Source organism: Phycodurus eques, chromosome 17 (assembly GCF_024500275.1).
Source record: "Phycodurus eques isolate BA_2022a chromosome 17, UOR_Pequ_1.1, whole genome shotgun sequence".
NCBI classification, from domain to species: Eukaryota; Metazoa; Chordata; class Actinopteri; order Syngnathiformes; family Syngnathidae; genus Phycodurus; species Phycodurus eques.
Window position 1 is genome coordinate 7,104,008 of NC_084541.1, and position 21,648 is coordinate 7,125,655.

General features: G+C 39.4%; 1 protein-coding gene across 1 annotated transcript; it reads left to right on the forward strand.

Moving 5' to 3' along the window:
• The first annotated feature begins 327 nt into the window (after positions 1-327).
• On the forward strand, positions 328-16,995 carry kptn (kaptin (actin binding protein)). Its single transcript, XM_061703005.1, is given in 13 exon segments — positions 328-698; positions 6,581-6,663; positions 6,733-6,817; positions 6,892-6,946; positions 7,152-7,230; positions 7,735-7,808; positions 9,918-9,959; positions 9,961-10,025; positions 11,555-11,659; positions 13,543-13,606; positions 13,778-13,913; positions 14,219-14,392; positions 15,363-16,995. Coding segments are annotated over 13 exon segments (1,326 nt in total). The 5' UTR covers positions 328-496; the 3' UTR covers positions 15,525-16,995.
• Positions 16,996-21,648: the final 4,653 nt, after the last annotated feature.

Below are 21,648 nucleotides of genomic sequence, written 5' to 3' on the forward strand. Positions count from 1 at the left end.
ACCAAAGAGAAGGTTGATGGATGTCGTGAGGGCTGTGGCGACCCCTAACAGGACACGCCGAAAGGAAAAGAAGATTGTGATGATGAATATTGAAATATACTTTACATGGGAATAAGCCTTTCATATTTAAAAATGGGCGTGAATGGGTGAATGAGAGGCATAATTATGCACTTTTTAGGTTGTCGCTTTATGAAGTTTAGTCTCTTGACCTGCATTAGATATAGGCAGAGAACACATTCAATATGGTGGACCCGTTGACGTATCTCAGCAAGGGGCTGAAGAAGAAGAAGAAGAAGAAGAAGAAGAAGAAGAAGCAGAAGAAGAAGAAGAAGAAGCAGAAGAAGAAGAAATGAAAATAAATTGTTATCAGAGATAAACATTACTAAAGAAATATATGCCGTGAGCAGCCAGTGAAAGGAAGTAGCTATGAAATAAAGCTATGCAAAGTGTGAAGACTTAACTTTGGTGATAACTTCTTGGACAGTTTGTTGACGTTATGTTTCGAGAGTTGTATCCCTTCGTGGAGGACAGTTTTAGCCGCTTTCCCTCGCAGAGTAACATTTATGGACTGTGTCAGGCCGGGGAACAGGAGTTGCTAGCGGCTACACTCAAAGGGAAGGTGGTCAGCTTCACGTACCAGGAGCTGCAGCAGAAAATAAGACCAGTGGCCAAAGAGGTTCAGTTCACCTACATACCAGGTAGACCCCGAACGACCAGAGCACAGTATGTGCAAAATATACAAAATCACTTTTATTTCAACGAGTTGTATTCATTTTTTTTGGCAACTAAACTGAATGGAATGTAGATCTGTGGCTTACCATCTGTTGATCTGCACTTAGTGAACAACCCACCCAGCATTCAATAAATACACCCCATTAACAATGCTGAGTTAAGTACACCCATTGATTTCTGTGTGTTGCTGATTATCTGTCTTATTTTTTAAAAAAATGTTTGCTGTATATAATGAAGTTATACAATTGTAAATAGTTCATAATAATAATAAAACACGTCAGTCAATTGTATACACTGCCAAAAATAATGGTGCAGTTTTCCCCCTTAAATTAATGTATTTATTTACAAAGGTGAAACAAAAAAGACAACGTCCATTTTTTTTTTTAATTGCCCCAAAAAGATCCGATTTGTATACGTCTTGAGCAGGGGTGACAACTTTTGGTGGGCTGAGCCCATGAACTAATTTTGAAAAGTACCTTCTGAAATTAGATCATACTTTTTAGCCCTTGAAAAAGACCATTTGGTGAATGACTAGCTAACCTTGCCATTATTGTTATTATTATTATATCTATTTATGTATTTATTAAATACATTATAAAAGTCTGGATTATTGTCAGAAAAGCACAGACTTTAGCACAGACAATATGAGTCATCTCAGATGAAAAGAATATAAAAAACATGTTGGCTAGTCTCTAGCTCTATAAAGAAGAAATAAGAAATCAATAAAATAAAATGTGAATGTGCAAATTCTGGTATTACTGTGTGTGTATGCAGTGTGAGTGAGTTTAGCACGTACCCCAAGAGATGCATATTTTACAGTTACTTGTGATAAAATACGGCTAACGTGGGCTAATATGCACAACTAAAACAACAACAAAACATCTGCAGTTTACCACGAGGTGTTTTCTCAAGTTAGAAGTGGGCTGAACTAGCCATGTTTGGGCAGACAGTAGACTACACCGATTTTATCAGCCTTATCAGTATCGGCCGATAATTAGCATTTTATGCTGATCGGCTTTAATGTCATAATTCGCCGATCTGATTGATGACGTCATTTACTCCGCGTCGCCATCGTGCACAGTATATTTGAATCCAAAAGCTAGTTTATTTTTACCCTTGTCGTGTGTCTTTTGGCATAGTCCTGTAAATATTTGACTTATTTAAAAAAATAAAAATAAAAACTTTTCGGCGGTGTGGAACAGACAACACATCTGAGACAGACAACAAACACATAATACCCGATCACACTACACGACAAATTTGCTCTTTCACAATGGCACTATGTCAGACTACTGCAATAAAATCTTGTATTCCGATACCACCGCATCCCGTTTTTTACGATCATTGGGCTTCGTGTCAACGCAAACGCGACCGGATACACTCGTTACCATGGCGACGACAACACTAATGGATCGCAGCGTGTGTTTGTAAGAACAAAATGGGGAAAAAAACATGTGTTGGTGGTCACCGGTGCTCAGCAGAGGACGTTCGTTTAAGGCTTGCTTGAGGTATGTTCATGTAATTTTAATACAATACGGCTCGCAAGCAGGCAACAAAAACCTTATGTAGCCTAGCAAGCTAGTGGTACCACGAACGGTTGGACGTAAACATGCCGCCGTTCTGTCGAATCATGCGCTAAGATTTTGGTGTGGGTGAAGTAATTTAATTAAAATAAAGTAAAAATATAATTACAGTAAGTTAGCACCCATTATTTCTGTCATGTTGAAATGTTGGTTTGACCTGACTGATTAGAATACATGACCTGACAAGAGCAGTGATTTCCCACCTTTCTGGAGCTAAGGAACATATTTTACTATTGAAAAATCTCACGCAACACCAACGAACAAAAATGTCACAAAAAGTGGATAGATTAATTACTGTATGTACTTCCTGCCATCTAATAGAAGACCATTTATCATTTGTTCTGTCTGTCACTATGCCTCACTGGCATAAATAGAGGAAAAAAGATACATTATTTATTGTAAATATTATTTTTTGACCAATTAAGTACACAAGTATATACAGTAAATGAACAGGTCTTTTAAATAGACACATTCCTCCATCATGCGATCGGATCGGTGATCGGTTATCGATTTTCTGAACTCGCTGATCGATGATCGGCCCCAAAAATCCTGATCATTTAAAGCCTAGCAGACAGTGCCAGACAATACATAAAAGCTTTTGTTTTTTCTTTGTCTAAATGTAAACACGAGTCACGCGCAATTGCCTTGAGTGACGAACTTCCCAACATAATCGCCACATAGGCACGACGATTAGCCAGGCTGGCTTATCTAGTGTTCAAATATGCTCGGGAAGCCCAATAGAAGACGTTGTGTGTGATCACGTGACTTTATTTTGTCGTTTGATTAGTGAAGTAGACTTAAATGTCACTAGCGCTTGACTTGGATTTGAGCAAACAGCACCAAATGCGGAAGTCGAAGTAGTAGTCTAAAAAGATAGGTCGCACACGAAATAGTTGATAAATAAGCAATACTTGATAAATAAATGTAGCGAGTGGCATGAAGATCATTGATAAATAAATACTTGAGGAAAAGTAAAAAGTATGCAGTTTTAAAACAACTTCGACAAGTACAATGCATCCAAAATGCTACTTGAGTAAATGTAACGGAGTAAATGGAGCGATTCCGCCCTCTGCAAAACATTGATTTTCAATGTAAATCATACATTGATATGCGTCAAATTTTAATTAGTTTTGTCTACAAATAAAATATTCCTGGTAAGCGTTTGAATGTTTGCAGTGCATGTCAACTTTTTCTGCCCCATACACTATGTATGAACAAAGCCTATCTTGGCATAAAATACTTCACGGAGACATTTCATATCGTATCAGATACACTACGCAAAAAGTCTTTGCTATTCAATTATCTAGCGATAGCGCCAAGTGCTTAATTGAGTTATTAGCTAATAGCTACGCACTACGCACCATTATTCCCCTGCCGAGTCAGTGCCGACACATAACATATAGCAATTCAAGAGGAGGCATTGAAGCATTGCCGTGTGGTCAACTGTCATTTCATAGATTGTGTCAGTTGTAAATCAAGCATTACCTGGTCATTAGCGTTAACACAGCTGGAAATGTGTGTAGCGGTTCTGATCATAGATATGAAGACGATACGCCAGTGCACTGTAGTGGAGGCAATGTGGGGAAGGTCGATGTTCCCTTCAAAGGTCATGGACATTGAAATTAATCAGAATCAAAATCATCTTTATTTGCTAAATATATCAAAAACACACAAGGAATTTGTCTCCGGGAGTTGGAGAGCCGCTCCAGTACAACAACAGACAACAGCCATTTGACAGAAAATACGTTTGAGACATTTTCCGACAATTGTGCAAATGATGCAGAGTCCTCTAGCAATTTAGAGTAGTTTGAAATGAATAATAGAACGATAATCTGGTCCAGTGATCATTGTGCAAATGGCACAGAGACGTCAAGAAATGTAAGCAGTTAAGCTTGAGTGGCCAGTGTTGATCAACAACAGATATGCAAATAGTGCAGAGTGACGAGAGTACAACAGTGAGTGCACGAATAATGTATAATTGGCCCGACAGAGATGTGACAACAATCTCAAGACAAAATGGTCAGCATGTGACTGTCACGATACAAAGGTATCTGTAGTGACTGGACCCAGAAGCAAACGGAGGCAGAGAAGATTGTGGTGAATGCTTTATTGAAGAGGAATAGGACATTCGAGGCGTACTGGCGGGTCGTCAAGACAGGGAGCATGCGGTGGCGTGAGCAGGTGGATGGCTTGGAAGAGGTCAGCAAGGCGGGGAACACGGAAAGAGCACTGAGGACGAGGAAGAACATGGAACTCAGAATAATGCGAATAAACCGTAGCTTAAATGCAAGTACTAGGCAGGTGTACCACGAGAGAACGTTAATACTCTGGCGAGGATTTACAGGATCTGGCAGGTTTTTATGCAGGCAGAGATGATGACGGCGGTGCGCGGCCTAGGTGGTGCTGATTACAGGAAAGGGAGGGAGTGAGAGGGGTGCAAAGCGCCACCCAAGCTCCAAAACAGGAACTACAAGCATAGCTCCTGACAGTAACAGTGGAATTGTAAGTTAACTGTTTAAGAAGTTAATGATGGCAAGAGGGCAAGAAGTTGTTGGAATGTCTGCTTGTTCGATAGCACCGACCTGAGGGAAGGAGCTGGAAGAGGTGGTGACCAGGATGTGGAGGGTCCAAGAGGATTTTGGACGCTCTTGTCTTAGTTCTGGCAGCGTGCAAGTCATCGTCGGTGGGTAAGTGGGTAATCTTTTCAGCAGTTTTGATCGTCCGTTGCAGTCGGGGTTTGTCCTTTTTTGTAGTAGCACCAAACCAGACTGTGATGGAAGAACACAGGACTGAGTCGATGACTGCTGTGTAGAACAGCATTAACAGGTCCTGTGGCAGGCCGTGCTTCCTCAGAAGCAGTACATTAATCCTCTGCTGGGCCTTTTTGAGGATGGAGTTCATGTTGATCTCCCACTTCAGGTCCTGAGAGACTGTAATTCCCAGGAAGGTCTCGAGGGTTGACACAGGGCAGCTGGACAGCAAGAGGGGCAGCTGTGGCGAAGGGTGCTTCCTGAAGTTCACGATCATCTCTACAGTCTTTAGCGTGTTCAGCTCCAGGTTGTGTCAGCCACACCACAGCTCCAGCCGCTCCACTTCCTGTCGATACGCAGACTCGTCACCGTCTTTGATGAGGCCAACGACTGTGGTATCGTCTGCAAACTTCAGGAGTTTGACAGCCGGGGTGCGTTGAGGTGCAGTCCTGTGTAGAGAGAAAAAAGCAGCGGAGAGAGGGCACATCCTTGTGGCGCCCTGGTGCTGGTGGTGCACGTGGTGGTGTCCCCCAGTCTCACCTACTGTGTCGTGTCCATCAGTAAGCTGTAAATCTACTGGCAGATGGCAGGCGAGACGCTGAGCTGGAGAAGCTTGGAGGAGAGGAGTTCAGGGATGATGGTGTTGAACACAGAAGCTGAAGTCCACGATCCTCGCGTAGGTCCCGGTGCCATCGAGGTGTTCTTGGAATAAGTGCAGTCCCATGTTGACTGCGTCATCCACAGACCTGTTTGCTCGGTAGAAAAACTGCAGGGGGTCCAGCAGGGGTCCTGTGACGCGCTTGAGGTGGTTCAGCACGAGGCGTTCAAAGGACTTCATGACCACAGATGTCAGGGCGACAGGACTGTAGCCATCCAGAGCCGAGATTGCAGGTTTCTTGAGGACTGGGATGATGGTGGAGCGTTTGAAACAGGATGGTACTTCACACAGTTCCAGAGATCTATTGAAAATCTGTGTGAAAACTGGAGCGAGCTGGTCCGCGCAGACTTTGAGCCAGGATGGGGACACGAGGTCTGGGCCCGCTACTTTGTTGATCTTTTGTAGTTTGAAGTTATGTCTCACATCCTGTTCGTGGATGGTCAACGCGGAAGGGGTGTCAGAGGTGTGATGGGGTCGGTGTGTGGTGTGAAAATGTCCTTTTCAAATCTGCAATAGAAAGTGTCAGCTAATCTTTTATTGTTCTCTGCTTGGGGGATGGTCGCTTGTGGATAAGTCATAACTTACTTTCATAACTTTCTCAACCGATTTTCATGAGGTTTACTTTTTGTCAAAGCGTGTGCTACCACCACAGAATCTTTTCTTCTTCTTCAAAAAAAAATAAAAAATTCCAAATTAATTTGAGGAATCATTCATAGGGTGGGCTAAGGCAAGTTTGAGATGGGTTTGAGCCTATCCCAGAAGATAAATTTTTGCTTAAAAGTTGGATTATGTTCACAGTGATGTCAGTGATTTTTAAAGCGATGTTGCCAAGCTTCCATCTCTTCTTCTCTTCCTAGTTGATGCAGAGATTGTGTCAATTGATGCATTCAACAAGTCTTTACCCAAGAGAGGCCTTGTGGTGGGCATCACATTCATAAAGGTAAGAATAGGAATGACAAAATATGTTTTACTTGAGTGGAATATTTTAATCAGTGTGATCTTCTAACAGGACTCTGGTGACAAAGCCACGCCCTTCCTGAATATCTACTGTGACTATGAGCCCGGTTCAGAGTTCAACCTAGAGTCTATTGCACGTGAGTGAACCTGTGCCCAATCTCCCTCTCAAATTATGCATCATAAACTGATGTTGATCTGGCTGTCTGGACAGAGAGTTGCCTAAATCTGGAGTTGCAGTTCACGCCCTTTCAACTGTACCACACAGAGTAAGTTACATTGTATAAAGACTTACATTTCCCAATATTGGTATCGGTGCCGATACTTGTACTCAGACATGGAAAAAAAAAATGCTCCGATACAACGGCACTGATGCCTAAGGTAAACACGGATGACTACAGTGCATATACACACAGGTATTTACGGTACATACATGAAATCTGAGCCAATTATTTCAACATTTCATTTTCATAGAGTGCAGAGTGATGATGGAGGCAGAGAAACTGTGTTTCTGCTTAGTGGTCACGACCAGAGGATCCACCTGTACAAGGAGGTCTGTGTGTGCATGCGTGGATATTTTTAGAATATGACAATGACCTAATTTTCAGGCAAGATGCTTGGTGAAAAGGGGGTTAGCTAAATGAATTTGCGCTTTATCTGTTGCTAATTACAACGTATTTCGTCATTGCTGATTAAGGGTGGACTTGTCATCTGTAACAGTCCACTCATTTTACTTTAATGTATAATTAAAAGTATTTTATGGCCCCATTAGAAAAAAAAACCATTTAATATACATATCATTTGCCTTTTTGTCTAAGATTTTCAAATTACGTAGAAAGAAATATAATTTTAATATATGACCAAAAACAATTACAGCAAGGTATTTATTTTTGTTGTTTGTGTGACATGATCTTGATAATATTTCTTGTCATTCTCAACTGGACAAGATATAGGCGGGAAGGTTTGTCAAATAAAGAAATTCTTTTGATCATACAACTACAATCGATTGTGATTCGATATCAAGTCGAGTCAATCACAGAACTATTGTTTTCAACAGAATGCCTCACTCCACCAGTTTGAAGAGCAGCCAGTGGAGAGACTGTTCCCAGAGCTACAGCAATTGCCTAGCAAGTTGGTCTACCTTTAATCCTGTGTTCTGTGTGTCCACACCTATGATTTAGGGTCAGATATAATTTATGTGAAAACTGAAGAGATGATGAAGACTGTATATTGTTCTATGTACATGTCATTCCCATGGAGGTCTTGAGTTTTGTTATTTTTGTAATTCTTTGTTTTAGTGTCAAAATCTGCATGAGAAATTCAATCTTTCAAATTTCACTCCTTTTACTACTTTTACTTACTTTTAATTTTACTCCTCTGTCGACATTGACGGTCTGTAATCGTGAAGATAAAATATTTGCAGCTTTGAGGACCGTGTTATGACAGGTAAGGTGCAAACCTTGCGCCATTTATATTTTACCGGTGGGATATTTGTACACATTTAAATTCATTGTATGCTATCAAGATGTAGTACTGTAAATATCTGAGCGGCAATATAGTTAGTTAAAAAAAAAAAAAAAAAAAAAAAAAAAAACGTAGTCTGTGTGGGATGGACAACATGTCTGAGACAGACAACACGTAATGCCTGGATCAGACCACACATTATTTTTTTCACGATTGCACTATTGTCAGTCACTACTGCAATAAAATCTTGTATTCCGATACCACCCCCTCCCATCTTTTACGATCACTGGGCTTTATCTTGTCAACTCAAACGCGACCAAATACACTCGTTACCATGGCGCCGACAACAACAATGGATCACGTCCTGTGTATCATAAGAGCAAAATGGGGGTAAAAAACGTGCTGGTGGTCACCGGTGCACAGGAGAAGACTTCAAGGTTTGCTTGAGGTATCGTCACGTACTTTTAATACGATACGGCTTGCAAGCAGGCAACAAAACGTTATGTAGCCTTGCAAGCTACGCTCGCACTGCTCGCACTGCTCGCACTAACGGTTGTACGTAAACATGTGTTATGTAGAATCATGCTCTAAAAGTTTTGGTGTGTGTGAAGTAATTTAATTACAATAATTTAATTACAGTAAGTTGGCACCCATTATTTCTCATGTTGTAATGTTGGTTTGACCTAACTGAATACATGACCTGACAAGAGAATACTTTTGAAGATACTCACTATACATTACACAAGTATTGGTCCATCTTGTGATCAGATTGCTGATCGGTTATCATTTTTTTAAATTCGCTGATCGGTGATCGGCCCCAAAAATCCTGATCATTTCAAGCCTAGCAGACAGTGCCAGACAAATAATACAATACATGATATACTCTAATGAACCACTTCACAGAAGAGGTATTTATACTGTGAGTAAATCCCATACAGGTGCCCTATCTTTACCAATTAGGTGACTTCTGTCGGCAATTGGTTGCATTGTATTATATTTATGGGGATCAGATTACAGGGGCTGAATACAAATACACATCACACTTTACAGATTTATATTTGCTTAAAATTTTGAAAACTGTATATTATTTTCATTCAACTTCACAATTATGTGCTACTTTATTGGTCCATCACATAAAAATTAAAACATTAGTGATTCATAGGACACAAAATATGAAACAGATCAAGGGCTATAAATAATTTTTCAAGGCACTGTACATAAAGTATGCCAAAATAAATAAATTAGTTATTCACTGAGAAAGTAAGAAAATGGTGGGGGGAAGACACAAATACACATTGTTAACAAAAGTTAAAATAAATCAATACTGAGCATGATCTATTATGTTTGTATAAACACAGAACAGATACAGAACTTTGACACAGGTCTTGTATTAGATCTTTATGAACGTGCAAGCAGCCAGTGGTATGTACACTAACGATATAGGCAAACGTTTCATGACAATAATTTAATCAGTCAGAGGTTGGACCTTATTTCCCCCTCAATCTTAAATTAACTTTGTGGTAACATCTTGTTGAAAGCCCTTTTCTGTTCCAGCATGACTGTTCCCTACTACATAGAAAATAAATAAAGGAATGGTTGGGTGAGTTTGGTGCAGAGCGATGCATAATGGCCACTAGCTAAATATATTGTGACAACAAGGAATGCATGTTGGTAAGAATACTGAAATAGAACTGAGCTGTTGGTTTTGTCCCCTCCTTGTAAATAAATCCAGGTACTGTCTGGTTTTTGACTGTTGTGTCTCCTCCCTCCCTACAGTGTGTTATGGATGGACATGATGTGTATATCTGGTGGCCAAAGACTTGTCTGCATTTGGCTGTCAGAACGGCTGTGTTGGACTGGCTGTGGTCAAACAGTTTGGACCAGGTAAGGCAAGACTGACAAATGAAATTCTCTCTCAAATTTGCTGTGCTTCAAGTGAAAATATTTGTGTTAAAACTGTTTAAAACAGTTTCCAGGTGATATGCTTTCATTAACCTACCCCAAGGATCAAGAATTGCAACCTATTTCATGCAGTCAAGCCTGCAAGTGGCTGTGGATCTTACTAGACATGTGGCTACCTTAACCTTGTTTAACAACTTTCTCCAAGCCTAGGTGATTTTGTCATGGGTGCAGAAACTTGGTGGGGGCGGTTATTATATAAATCACTGTTTTCTAACACTGCTGCAGAACAGCTTGCTTGCAGAAACATGTTGATAAATAGGCAGATGACAAAAGATTTACTTAGTTGTTTAGTTTTGCACTCGATGGGTGGGCAGTCACCCCAGAGACAAAACTTTGTATATAAGCAATTAAAACATACATTTTCCATAATACTGTATAGGGATGTCCCGATCCAACCTTTTCACTTCTGATCCAATACCAATATTGCGACCTTGAGTTTTGGACGATACCGATATTTGTCCAATTCGTTTCAGCAAAAATAATAAATGATTTACTTATTTTGTAGTATGGCGTGTTAGAAAAGGCTTGATGAAGTGATATTACTCAAACAGAGAACAATAATCAGCAACAGTAGGTGTGGGAAAAACTGACCCATTTATTATTAAACAATGGGCTACATAAAGTAACTGCTGTGCACGTCATGACGTCTGAGGGGCAGTGTGGTACACGCAAAGAGATACACACTTGCAGTAACAAAGAAAGTAGAAGTCACGATTGAATATTGTGAATATAACTCGTTTTTCACAGTTAGAAGAGTATTTGCCAGAGATATTGTTATATTGCCTGTTTGTGTGTGTTTATACATGGTTTTTGTACCAATACTCATTATTTTGAGAGAGATGTGCCGCAACTTCGATGCTAATTGTCGTTAACTTGTCAGTGGTGTTTTTCATACATTGTGTGTGCACTTTGATAAAGCAATTTTTGTAAACAAAAATCGAAGCAACAGAGTCTGTGATGTATTTGAACATTCAGTAGGTGTAATTATTTTATGTCATGTCTTTTTAATTTTACTTTGAACTGCAAATGGAGTGTCAATAAATGACTTTAAGCAAGCAAGATTCACTCTTAGCAACATGTTGGAATCTCGTGGGCTCTGCATGCCATCTGGGCGCTGCTGGATAGAAGTGCTGGAGCGAAGCTGGAAATGGACTGCTTATGTAAGAGTGTTTAAATAAATGGCTTGAGCATTTTTAATAGCCACTCATCACACACCACACCAAAAACATCTCATGTTGTGTTGGCATTAGCACTGGCATCAGACAACTTCCTTTTCTCCACCTGTCTAATCATGAAAGCCTGTGAATTTGTATTTACCACAGAGACTCAAAAAACAAATTGCACTCTGTCGTGGGACCCCTCGGGGTACAAAACAAACCAATGATCATTCTTTTTTTGTTACTTTAAAAGGTACATGTTTTTAGTAGATTGATGTACTTTGTTTTTAACAGAGGTTTTGCAGAGTTGGCGTGTTCAGTTCGACAGTCCAATCTCCATTGTGCTGCTATTTCCTCTCATCTGCCAAACACAGCCTGATATGCCCAGTGGAGAAAAAGGTATCTAATGTAATTTGTCCCAATCTGTGGATCATTCGTTCTTTCGATTTTCAATGGGCAATCAAAAAAATGAAAGTCACTTTTTTTAAATATAATAACGCAAAAAGCAGGACATTTTTGGGGGATTTATTTATTTATTTTTAATTCTTATTTTTGTTCCCCATATTAAAATTTTAGACTCATCAAAAGTATGAAATGGAAAAACTTGCCATAAGTGAATTAGATTTTGTTTAATTGGTGGGGTTTAGCGACCCCTAGGTTTGGTAATTAGCATCAGTAAAGATAATGTATTTGAGCTCTTTAGCCGCCACAATCAGTCTAGACCATGTCCATGATACATCAAATGACCCATATTATATCAAGGACAAATGTGTTATTATAATGTGTAATGTGTTATTATTCATTCATTACATCGGACACAGAAGGTCGGGTTTCATTGTCTGTCCGATCGCATTGTTTTTAACTCATTGATGTAATAGATGTAGGGCAAATTACTACAACACTATTATTTTCATTTTTCATTCAACCATTGTACAAAGATACGCAAGGAACTGTGTCCCGTAATTCCTCGTGTATAATGTATAATACGCACCCCCAAAGTTGACCTCAAAATTCTGGAAAACCCTTCTACCTATGTATAATGCATTTTTACAATGCATGATTTTGCTTCTACCCATATGATCAAAACAAGAAGTATCTGTATTTTGTTAGTTTTTTTTCCAAAGAATTATTCTGAAGTTTAGCACTTTATTTGAACACGTAATCCTTTTTGCTTGCTCTTATTTTGAAATTAACAGCCCTACTTTTTTTTAATAAATTAGAAAACACACCGTTGTGCTCATATGTTTGATTACCCAGGCATAATTTGTAAGATGAGTACAATTTTTTAAAGAAAACATGAAGGACCATGCGAAACACATTTAATTTTATTTTAATGGGATTCAAATTAAAGCATTTCAGAAAAGCATTGTCATTAAACAAAACATAACCATAAAGAAATTAATGATGGTTGTTGTTCAGTCAGTCATATTTAAAAAAAAATAAAATAAAAATTCACAAATTCTGCCGGGGCATGTAAACTTATAAGCTCAACTGTACATATATGCAGTCATACGTACCCCTCTCATATTGGAATGAAAGTGTAGGCTACACTTTTTTTTATAACCACGAGGTGGCGGTGGCATTTTAGAATGAAAGTGTACAGCTTTTTCATAACCACTAGATGGCGTCACACATTTATAAAATGTGAACGTTTTTTTTTTTTTTCTCCAATTTCCACCTATACCTATGTATAATGCGCACTATTGACCTTTGACAATTTTTTTTAGGGGGGCGGGGAATGCGCATTATACACGAGAAATTACGGTATATGTCTTGGATGGGGGAGATGGGCTGAAACAGTTATTATAGGGCAAATAGATGGCGCAGAATGAAAATGTTCACAAATTGGTTTGAACTGCGGCAAAAGCATGTCGTCTGTGTGAGACGTCATATGTGAAGCCAATAATGATAACTCTTCAAACATGTTTGTCCTTGGTATACAGATGGCTTGATGGATCGTGGTAGAGGTCCGAACTGATTGTGGCGTCAACAAGCTGATGTATCTTAACTAATGTTGCTTACCAAACTTAGAGGTCACGGAAACACAACCAAATAATTCATCAAATCAAATTCAGTCCTGTGTCTTATTTTTCAATTTTGTGTTTTTGTTATGAGATTATAATTGAGATGTGAAAAATCAGCTGTCTTTTGTTTTTTCATTTTTTTGGTATGGATTTTTCCATTGATGTCAATTGAAAATGGAAAGAATGATACACGGATTTGTCCAATACCACCAAAACCTAAATGAGCATTGAAGTGATACTAACTCCATTTCTTCTCAGGTTTTGGAGTTGAAGGCTACAATCTTCTAGTAACTAGCACAATAGAGATGGCAGTTGTCTACAGGTGATGATCTCATTCTCATCTCATTAATCATGTTTTAGTCATGAATTGGCTAGAAACCTAAATTTGTGCCAGTTTATTAGAAAGGATAAGCTACATTTTCTAAATTCCACTGACTTTTCATAACACAAAGGCCTTCCCTATGATAACGCAACATTGTTTTTTGTGTCTCAGAAATGTCCATGTGAAAGGCTTGTCCCACTCGCTATGCCTCGCTGAGAGTGACCAGTGGGATGCGGTGCTTTGTGCTCTGGTTATTGACCTGGATTTTGATGGGCAGAAGGAGGTGCTGCTGGGAACATATGGACAGGTGATAAAGTGATAAGGCCAAAAAAAACTCTACATTATTGGCAAAAATAGTTCCCTGTTTAATCAGTTTTGTTTTAAAGTGCTGTTTGTTTGGTATTCCTGAGTAAGGGGACAACACATAAAACATTAAGACAATGCACAAAACCATGTGTTTCCTGTAAATATCCAGAGCCACTGAATATGATTCATGATAGAAAGTACATGTTAATGTTTTTAGTTTCCTTTCGCTGGTAAATGTTTGAGAGATGGTTCGCCCGAATTAGGCCAAGTGAATAACTACAATCTGTTTTTCATCCACTTGTGTAGGAACTTCTGTGTTATAAATTCCAGCATGGGGCAGCAGGAGAAGAAGGACACTTTGAGTTGTTGTGGCGACGGAGCTTCAAGAGTCCTTTACTGTCAATCATCTACTTAGACCTGACAGGGGACGGTTTGAGAGAGCTGGCTGTCCTCACGTTGAAGGGACTGCATATCTTACAGGTATGTGGCACCAAAGCAGTCAGAGATTTACAATTACAATAAAAGCCACAGAGATGCTGATGTTCTGCACCGCCTTCAGTCTTACTCACCGACTCGGCACAAAAGTGGAAAAGTGTATTACTGACCTCAAATGATCACCTGGAGAATAATATCCAATACAATGGCACCTCTGGTTGAGCACAATCTGTTCCTGGATGCTGTGTCATCTCCAAATCGTGTCTTTCCAATAACAAATAATGTTACGTATTTTTAGGGCCAAACTGTCAGAATCATAACACCTTGAATCATTATACCTTGAAACAGTACAGGCAGTGGTCTCATTTTAGTCTTAACTGTCACACAAGTTGGCTAAGTTGCTTGCATTTCCTTAATTGTGAGGCACATGCATTTGCAAGGTGATTGGCAAGAATCTGGCGTATTGGTTTGGGGTCACAGGGAGCGATGTATATATTTTTTTGAAAAATGAGTGGTTGCCCTTTTGAAAATTCATTGTAGACCTATAGTGCCATATTGCACTGAGCAGCCAGGGCAGATACTGTATATATGTTGCAAATGGCAATAATCTACCCTGTCAGTCGCAGGGCACCTATATAGGGAGACAACCAGTCGCAATTTAGAGCCTTCAATTGACCAAACAGTTTTGAAATGTGGGAGGAAGCCACAGTACCTGGAGAAAACCCAAACAAGCACCGGGAGAGCATGCCACCTACACATGGAAGGGCCTGATTCAAACCCAGAACCTCTCTAGTGTTGCACTACCCCAACTGAGCTGACCCCAGCTATACCCTAAATTTGAAAAACAACCCAAACAGCTCCTATAGATCAGGTCCCAAGAAGTTCACTTTTTATTGAAAACAATTTCTTTCAAAATGTCAACCTTACACATGAATGCATTGCTTGGAGAACGGATGGTGGTCAGATAACTCGGTTGTTATTCTACTTTTTTTTTTTTTTCTCTGTGTCATTTTAGCATAGTCTCACTAGCACCGCTGATCTGGTCTTGGAGCGTCTTGCCAGGAGGGTGGCAGATCTGGCTGTTGACTCTAAGCCAGAGTCAACTGAAGGTCGACATACCCATGAAAAGGATGCGCCTAAGGAGGAGGACTTCACACATCATACATCTTCAAATTAACAAACAGTATTTTGATGCATCTTTGACTCAACATTAGCTACATAGTCACATTTTTACAAGAGCTTTATAATTATTAGTGGTGGAACCTTAACGTGTTAATCACGATTAATTAATTACAAAAAATTAGTGTGTGAAAAATATTGACGCATTTTAATCACAGTTTGCTTTCCAAACAAACGCAGAACCGTTGTCTGTCTGTGCACAATTTCCTGGTACACCGATTACACTGACGCACATGTCAGAGGTCTTGACTAACCATATCGCCAAAGATGAATGGGTACATACGCCAGCCCAATGAAGCAGCCCGGCTAACCGACATGGCCATATAGCGGCCATGTTGCGGAGGTCGACGGTCCCATAGAAGGCAATGCATGGACACTGAAATTAAGTCGTAACTTGCTTTTCCCTCACTCGATTTTCATGAGGGTTACTGTTTTGCCAACGCCAAAGCCTATGCTATCAATAAACAACATTTTTAAGAGAGCAAAAAATAACATTTCAATATTTATTTTCATGTGAAAGGGACTCACAGTTCCCTTGTAATTGTACGGCGATTTACGCAACAATATGCAACGCATTTTGGTTTTCTTGCCGTACACGCACGGTGAATCCATTGACAACTTTGACTTCCCTAGCTTAGTGTTGCAGTCGGCACGGCGCTCAAAATGGGCGTGTCGTATCTACCAATACATATCTGTGCATATCTTTGTGTTCTAAAGGCTAACACAATGGAGGAATCGGATGAAGGACTGTTGGGAGGCAAATTTAACGTCCAAAAAACTACTCAATGGAAGCCACAATAAAAGCGTGGTTTTGTGCAGACTATGCCTACCATCAGAGCACTTCAACCCTCCTGTACAATCTAAATGCAAAGCATGTCGGAGCTAGCACAGAAAAGTTAGCGCTAGCAGTCACGATACGAGTTTTAAGAGCAAGTGACTGGATTCAGGACCAAACCTAGAAAGTCAACACGTAGTGGTCTTTGCAGACAAATGATTCTAAAATGTGTGACAGATAGCGACATGCGACCCAAGTTTTCAGCTGCCATGCAGAAAGACTTTCAGGCAAAATTTAACAACTTTATGGCACCGAAAAGCAAGCAAAATTGGACGCTTGGGGATCATGCTAATAATAGAAATTACATAGGCGTCAGTGCACACATTGCTGATGTCACAGACGGGACATGACATCTACAGTCTTTTGCCCTGGCTGTGGAGAATACAGTCACCAGACACTATGCTGAAAACTGTGCAGAGCAATTTCTCTCTGTGGCAGACGGGGAATTCTACGAAAGGTAACCATAATTGGAACAGACAGTGCATGGACAATGACGGCTGCAGCAAGACACCTCCCATTCCAACACATGCCTTAGATTGCAAAGAGCCATCACTATTAGCCTTGCTGATAGTGGGTTTAGTGATGCAAACTTGAAGTTAAAAGAAATATAATTAAATGACACTTTTTAAGATTATGTGTATTGAACTTTGAATCTGTTTTTGTACCATTTTGTATTGAAATACAGTGCAATTAATTGCGTTTTTTTCCACAGTTAACAGTATTCACAGTATTCATATCGATGTCTATTCTTTGATTTAGTTGAGCACTAAAATCCATTTAAATGACAAAAAAATGCTTTGGGAGACAAATACTGTTATAGGATTAAAATGTGATTAACTGAGATTGATTAATTAATTAGATTTTTTTTTATCTCACCACTAATAATTATATTCATATAGTTAAAAAGGAGTCACTGATTGTGTAGTGGTACACTCGCCTGACTTCGGTGCAAGCAGCGTGGGTTCAGTTCCCACTCAGTGACGGTGGGAATGTGAGTGCAAGTGGTTGTCCGTGTCTATACGTGCCCTGGGACTGACTGGCGACCAGTTCAGGGTGTAGTCCGCCTTTCGACCGAAGTCAGCTGGGATAGGTTTCAGTGCCCCGTGACCCTGAACAGGATAAGCAGTGTTGAGAATGGATGGATGGAGAGTTACCAAGGTAAATAATTGACAATAACATTTTACATTCAATTAAGACTTTAATGTTCATGTGCCACAGAAAAAGGTTTTTTGTTAAAACACAAATTGGTCAGAAATTATTGTCTATCATAAATATGAAACACAATTAAGGCATGTGTCCAAAATATACAGCTGAGAATAAAAGAGCTTTGTCAAACTTACAATGGGAATAAATCAAAACATTTTCTGTTTTAATCGACTGTCAGAGAGGTGTCATATATGTATATTTGGAATGCAGTAATACAAACATAAAAACAAAGGCTGTGTGTGTGTGTGTGTATATATATATATATATATATATATATATATATACACACATTATTTTATACATGTATATATATATATATATATATATATATATATACATGTATAAAATAATGTAGATATACATACACACACACTATATTGGCAAAAGTATTTGCTCACCGGCCTTGACTCATGATTTTAAGTGACATCCCATTCCTAATCTATAGCGTTTAATATGACATCGGTCCACCCTGTGCAGTTATAACATCTTAAATTCTGGGAAGGTTTTCCACAAGGTTTAGAAGTGTGTTTATGGGAAATTAAGACAATTTTGTAGAAGCACATTTGAGAGGTTACACACTCTCAGTCTCCGCTCTAATTCATCCAAAGGTGTTCTATAGGGTTGCGGTCAGGATTGTGCAGGCCAGTCAAGTTTATCCACATCAAACTCTCTCATCCGTGTCTTTATGAACTTGCTTGTTTGAACAGGAAGGGGCCATCTCCAAACTGTTCCCACCAAGTTGGAAAGTTCCAAAATATTAGCCCCTGAGTTCCAGTGAAAGGAACTCTGAATGCTTCAGAATACCAAGAGATTTTGGACATTCAAAACAGTTTGGGGATTACCCCTTCCTGTCTAACAAGTAAGGTCCATAAAGACTTGACTGGCCTGCACAGAGTCCCCAATACTCTCCAACGCCAGTGGGTGGCGCCTTGAGTGCACGTTTCGCGCTCTCAGTTCAAACGAAGAAAAGGACTCTGATGATTGTAAACCAAGAGGGAACTGCTAATTACTTTAGGGTCCTCTTGAAGTACGCCAGTCGTCCTCTTAGCAACTGTCTCGAAGAATGGAGTATATATATTAAATACTGGGAGAATATAGTCTGGTCGGATGAGTGTGGATGTTGGATGCCATAATGCACACTATGATTGGAGGAGAAATCACGTCACCCTAAAACACAACACCAACAGTGAAGTTCTGAGGTGGGAACATGATGGTGTGGGGCTGCTTTTCACCAAAGGGTACTAGTAAACATTATTGAAGGAGGGATGAATGGTCAAATGTACCGAGACATTCTTGACAAAAATCTGCTGCCATCTACAAGGATGATAAAAATGAAATGATGGTGGACTTTTCACCAGGATAATGATCCAAAACATACTGCCAATGAAACTCTCAATTGGTTTCAAAGGAAAAAAATAAAGCTGCTAGAATGGCCCAGCCAATCACCCGACTTGAATCCAATTGAAAATTTATGGAAAGAACTGAAACTCAAGCTCCATAAAAGAAGCCCATGGAACCTTCAAGATTTGAAGACTGCTTGTATGATGGAATGGGCCAAAATCACACCAGAGCAATGTTTGTGACTAGTTTCTCCATACAGGAGGTGTCTTGAAGCTATCATTGCAAAAGGCTTTTGTACAAAGTATGAAATAAATACCTGTTGACTTGTTCAATACTTTTTCCCTGTGTCATTTCATATTATTACACACAATTTAATTTATTATCTTATTTGTTCTACGAGCTTTGTATGTATGGATTACTTGGGTTGTTCCCAACATCTGGTGAGATTTTCATGTCAATAGCACCTTTGGAAATCTATTTAATGGGAAAATGGTGAAGTGTTAAATATTTATTTCAGTTGTTCTGTATATATTATACAACCCCAATTCCAATGAAGTTGGGACGTTGTGTTAAACAAGAAAAACAGAATACAATGATTTACAAATCATGTTCAACCTATATTTAATTGAACACACTACAAAGACAAGATATTTAATGTTCAAACTGATAAAATTTATTGTTTTTAGCAAATAATCATTAACTTTGAATTTTATGGCTGCAATACGTTGCAAAAAAGCTGGGACAGGTGGTAAGAAAGACTGAGAAAGTTGAGGAATGCTCATCAAACACTTGTTTGGAACATCCCACAGGTGAACTGGCTAATTGGGAACAGGTGGGTGCCATGATTGGGTATAAAAGGAGCTTCCCTGAGTTGCTCAGTCATTCACAAGTAAAGATGAAGCGAGGTTCACCTCTTTGTGAAAAAGTGCGTGAGAAAATAGTCGAACAGTTTAAGGACAATGTTCCTCAACGTACAATTGCAAGGAATTTAGGGATTTCATCCTCTATGGTCCATAATATCATCAAAAGGTTCAGAGAATCGAGAAATCACTACATGTAAGCGGCAAGACCCACAACCAACATTGAATTCCTGCGACCTTCGGTCCCTCAGGTGGCACTGCATCAAACACCGACATCAATGTGTAAAGGATATCACCACATGGGCTCAGGAACACTTCAGAAAACCAATCTCAGTAAGTACAGTTCGGCGCTACATCCGTAAGTGCAACTTGAAACTCTACTATGCAAAGCAAAAGCCATTTATCAACAACACCCAAAAATGCCGGCGGCTTCTCTGGGCCCGAGGTCATCTAAGATGGACTGATGCAAAGTGGAAAAGTGTTCTGTGGTCCGACGAGTCCACATTTCAAATTGTTTTTGGAAGTTGTGGACGTCGTGTCCTCTGGGCCAAAGAGGAAAAGAACCATCCGGACTGTTATGGACGCAAAGTTCAAAAGCCAGCATCTGTGATGGTATGGGTCTGTGTTAGTGCCAATGGCATGGCTAATGTACAGATCTGTGAAGGCACCATTAATGCTGAAAGGTGCATGCAGGTTTTGGAGAAACATATGCTGCCATCCAAGCAATGTCTTTTTCATGGACGCCTCTGCTTATTTCAGCAAGACAATGCCAAACCACGTTCTGCATGTGTTACCACAGCGTGGCTTCGTAGTAAAAGAGTGTGAGTACTAGACTGGCCTGCCTGCAGTCCAGACCTGTCTCCCATTGAAAATGTGTGGCGCATTATGAAGCGTAAAATACGATAACGGAGACTCCAGACTGTTGAACAGCTGAAGCTGGACATCAAGCAAGAATGGGAAAGAATTCCACCTAAAAAGCTTCAACAATTCGTGTCCTCCGTTCCCAAACGTTTATTGAATGTTGTTAATAGAAAAGGTGATGTAACACAGTGGTAAACATGACACTGTCCCAGCTTTTTTGGAACGTGTTGCAGCCATAAAATTCTAAGTTAATGATTATTTGCTAAAGACAATAAAGTTTATCAGTTTGAACATTCAATATCTTGTCTTTGTAGTGTATTCAATTAAATATATATAGTTAGAACATGATTTGCAAATCATTGTATTATGTTTTTTTGTTTAACTATATATATATATATATATATATATATATATATATATATATATATACATATACATATATATACATATATATATATATACATATACACACACAGACACACAGAATTGCATTTGCCAGGTCACACACTAAGGTAATAAATTTTTAAGGACACTGAGACAAGATCATCATGATTTCAGTCTTCATACTTTTTCTTTTATTTGGTGCTGTGCTGAGAGATATTTATTATGTAAAATGGGTGCCGTGGCTCAGTGAAGGTTGGAAAACACTGCATAAGATTTTGCATGTGCATGTGATGATGTGGCTGGCAAATGGACTGACTCAAAGGTGCAATGTGCAGGCTGTATATTTCTTCAATTACATGTAAAAGTGTTGGGATGAACATCAGAACAAGTCACAATTTATTCCGAACATGTTAATATTTTTGATACTTCACAAGGCCAAAATGGTGCCAATTGAATTCCTGTCAGTTAATGAACGTGTAATCACAAAGTCTCCACGAGGTGGTGACATTACGCTCTAGTTGTGCTTCATCTTCAACATGGTAAGCAAAAGAACTATCATATGAGTGACCGCACACAAAAAGGAGCAGCACAATTTCCATTGAATTGACGCATGAAATCGTGATGCAAAACTTTAT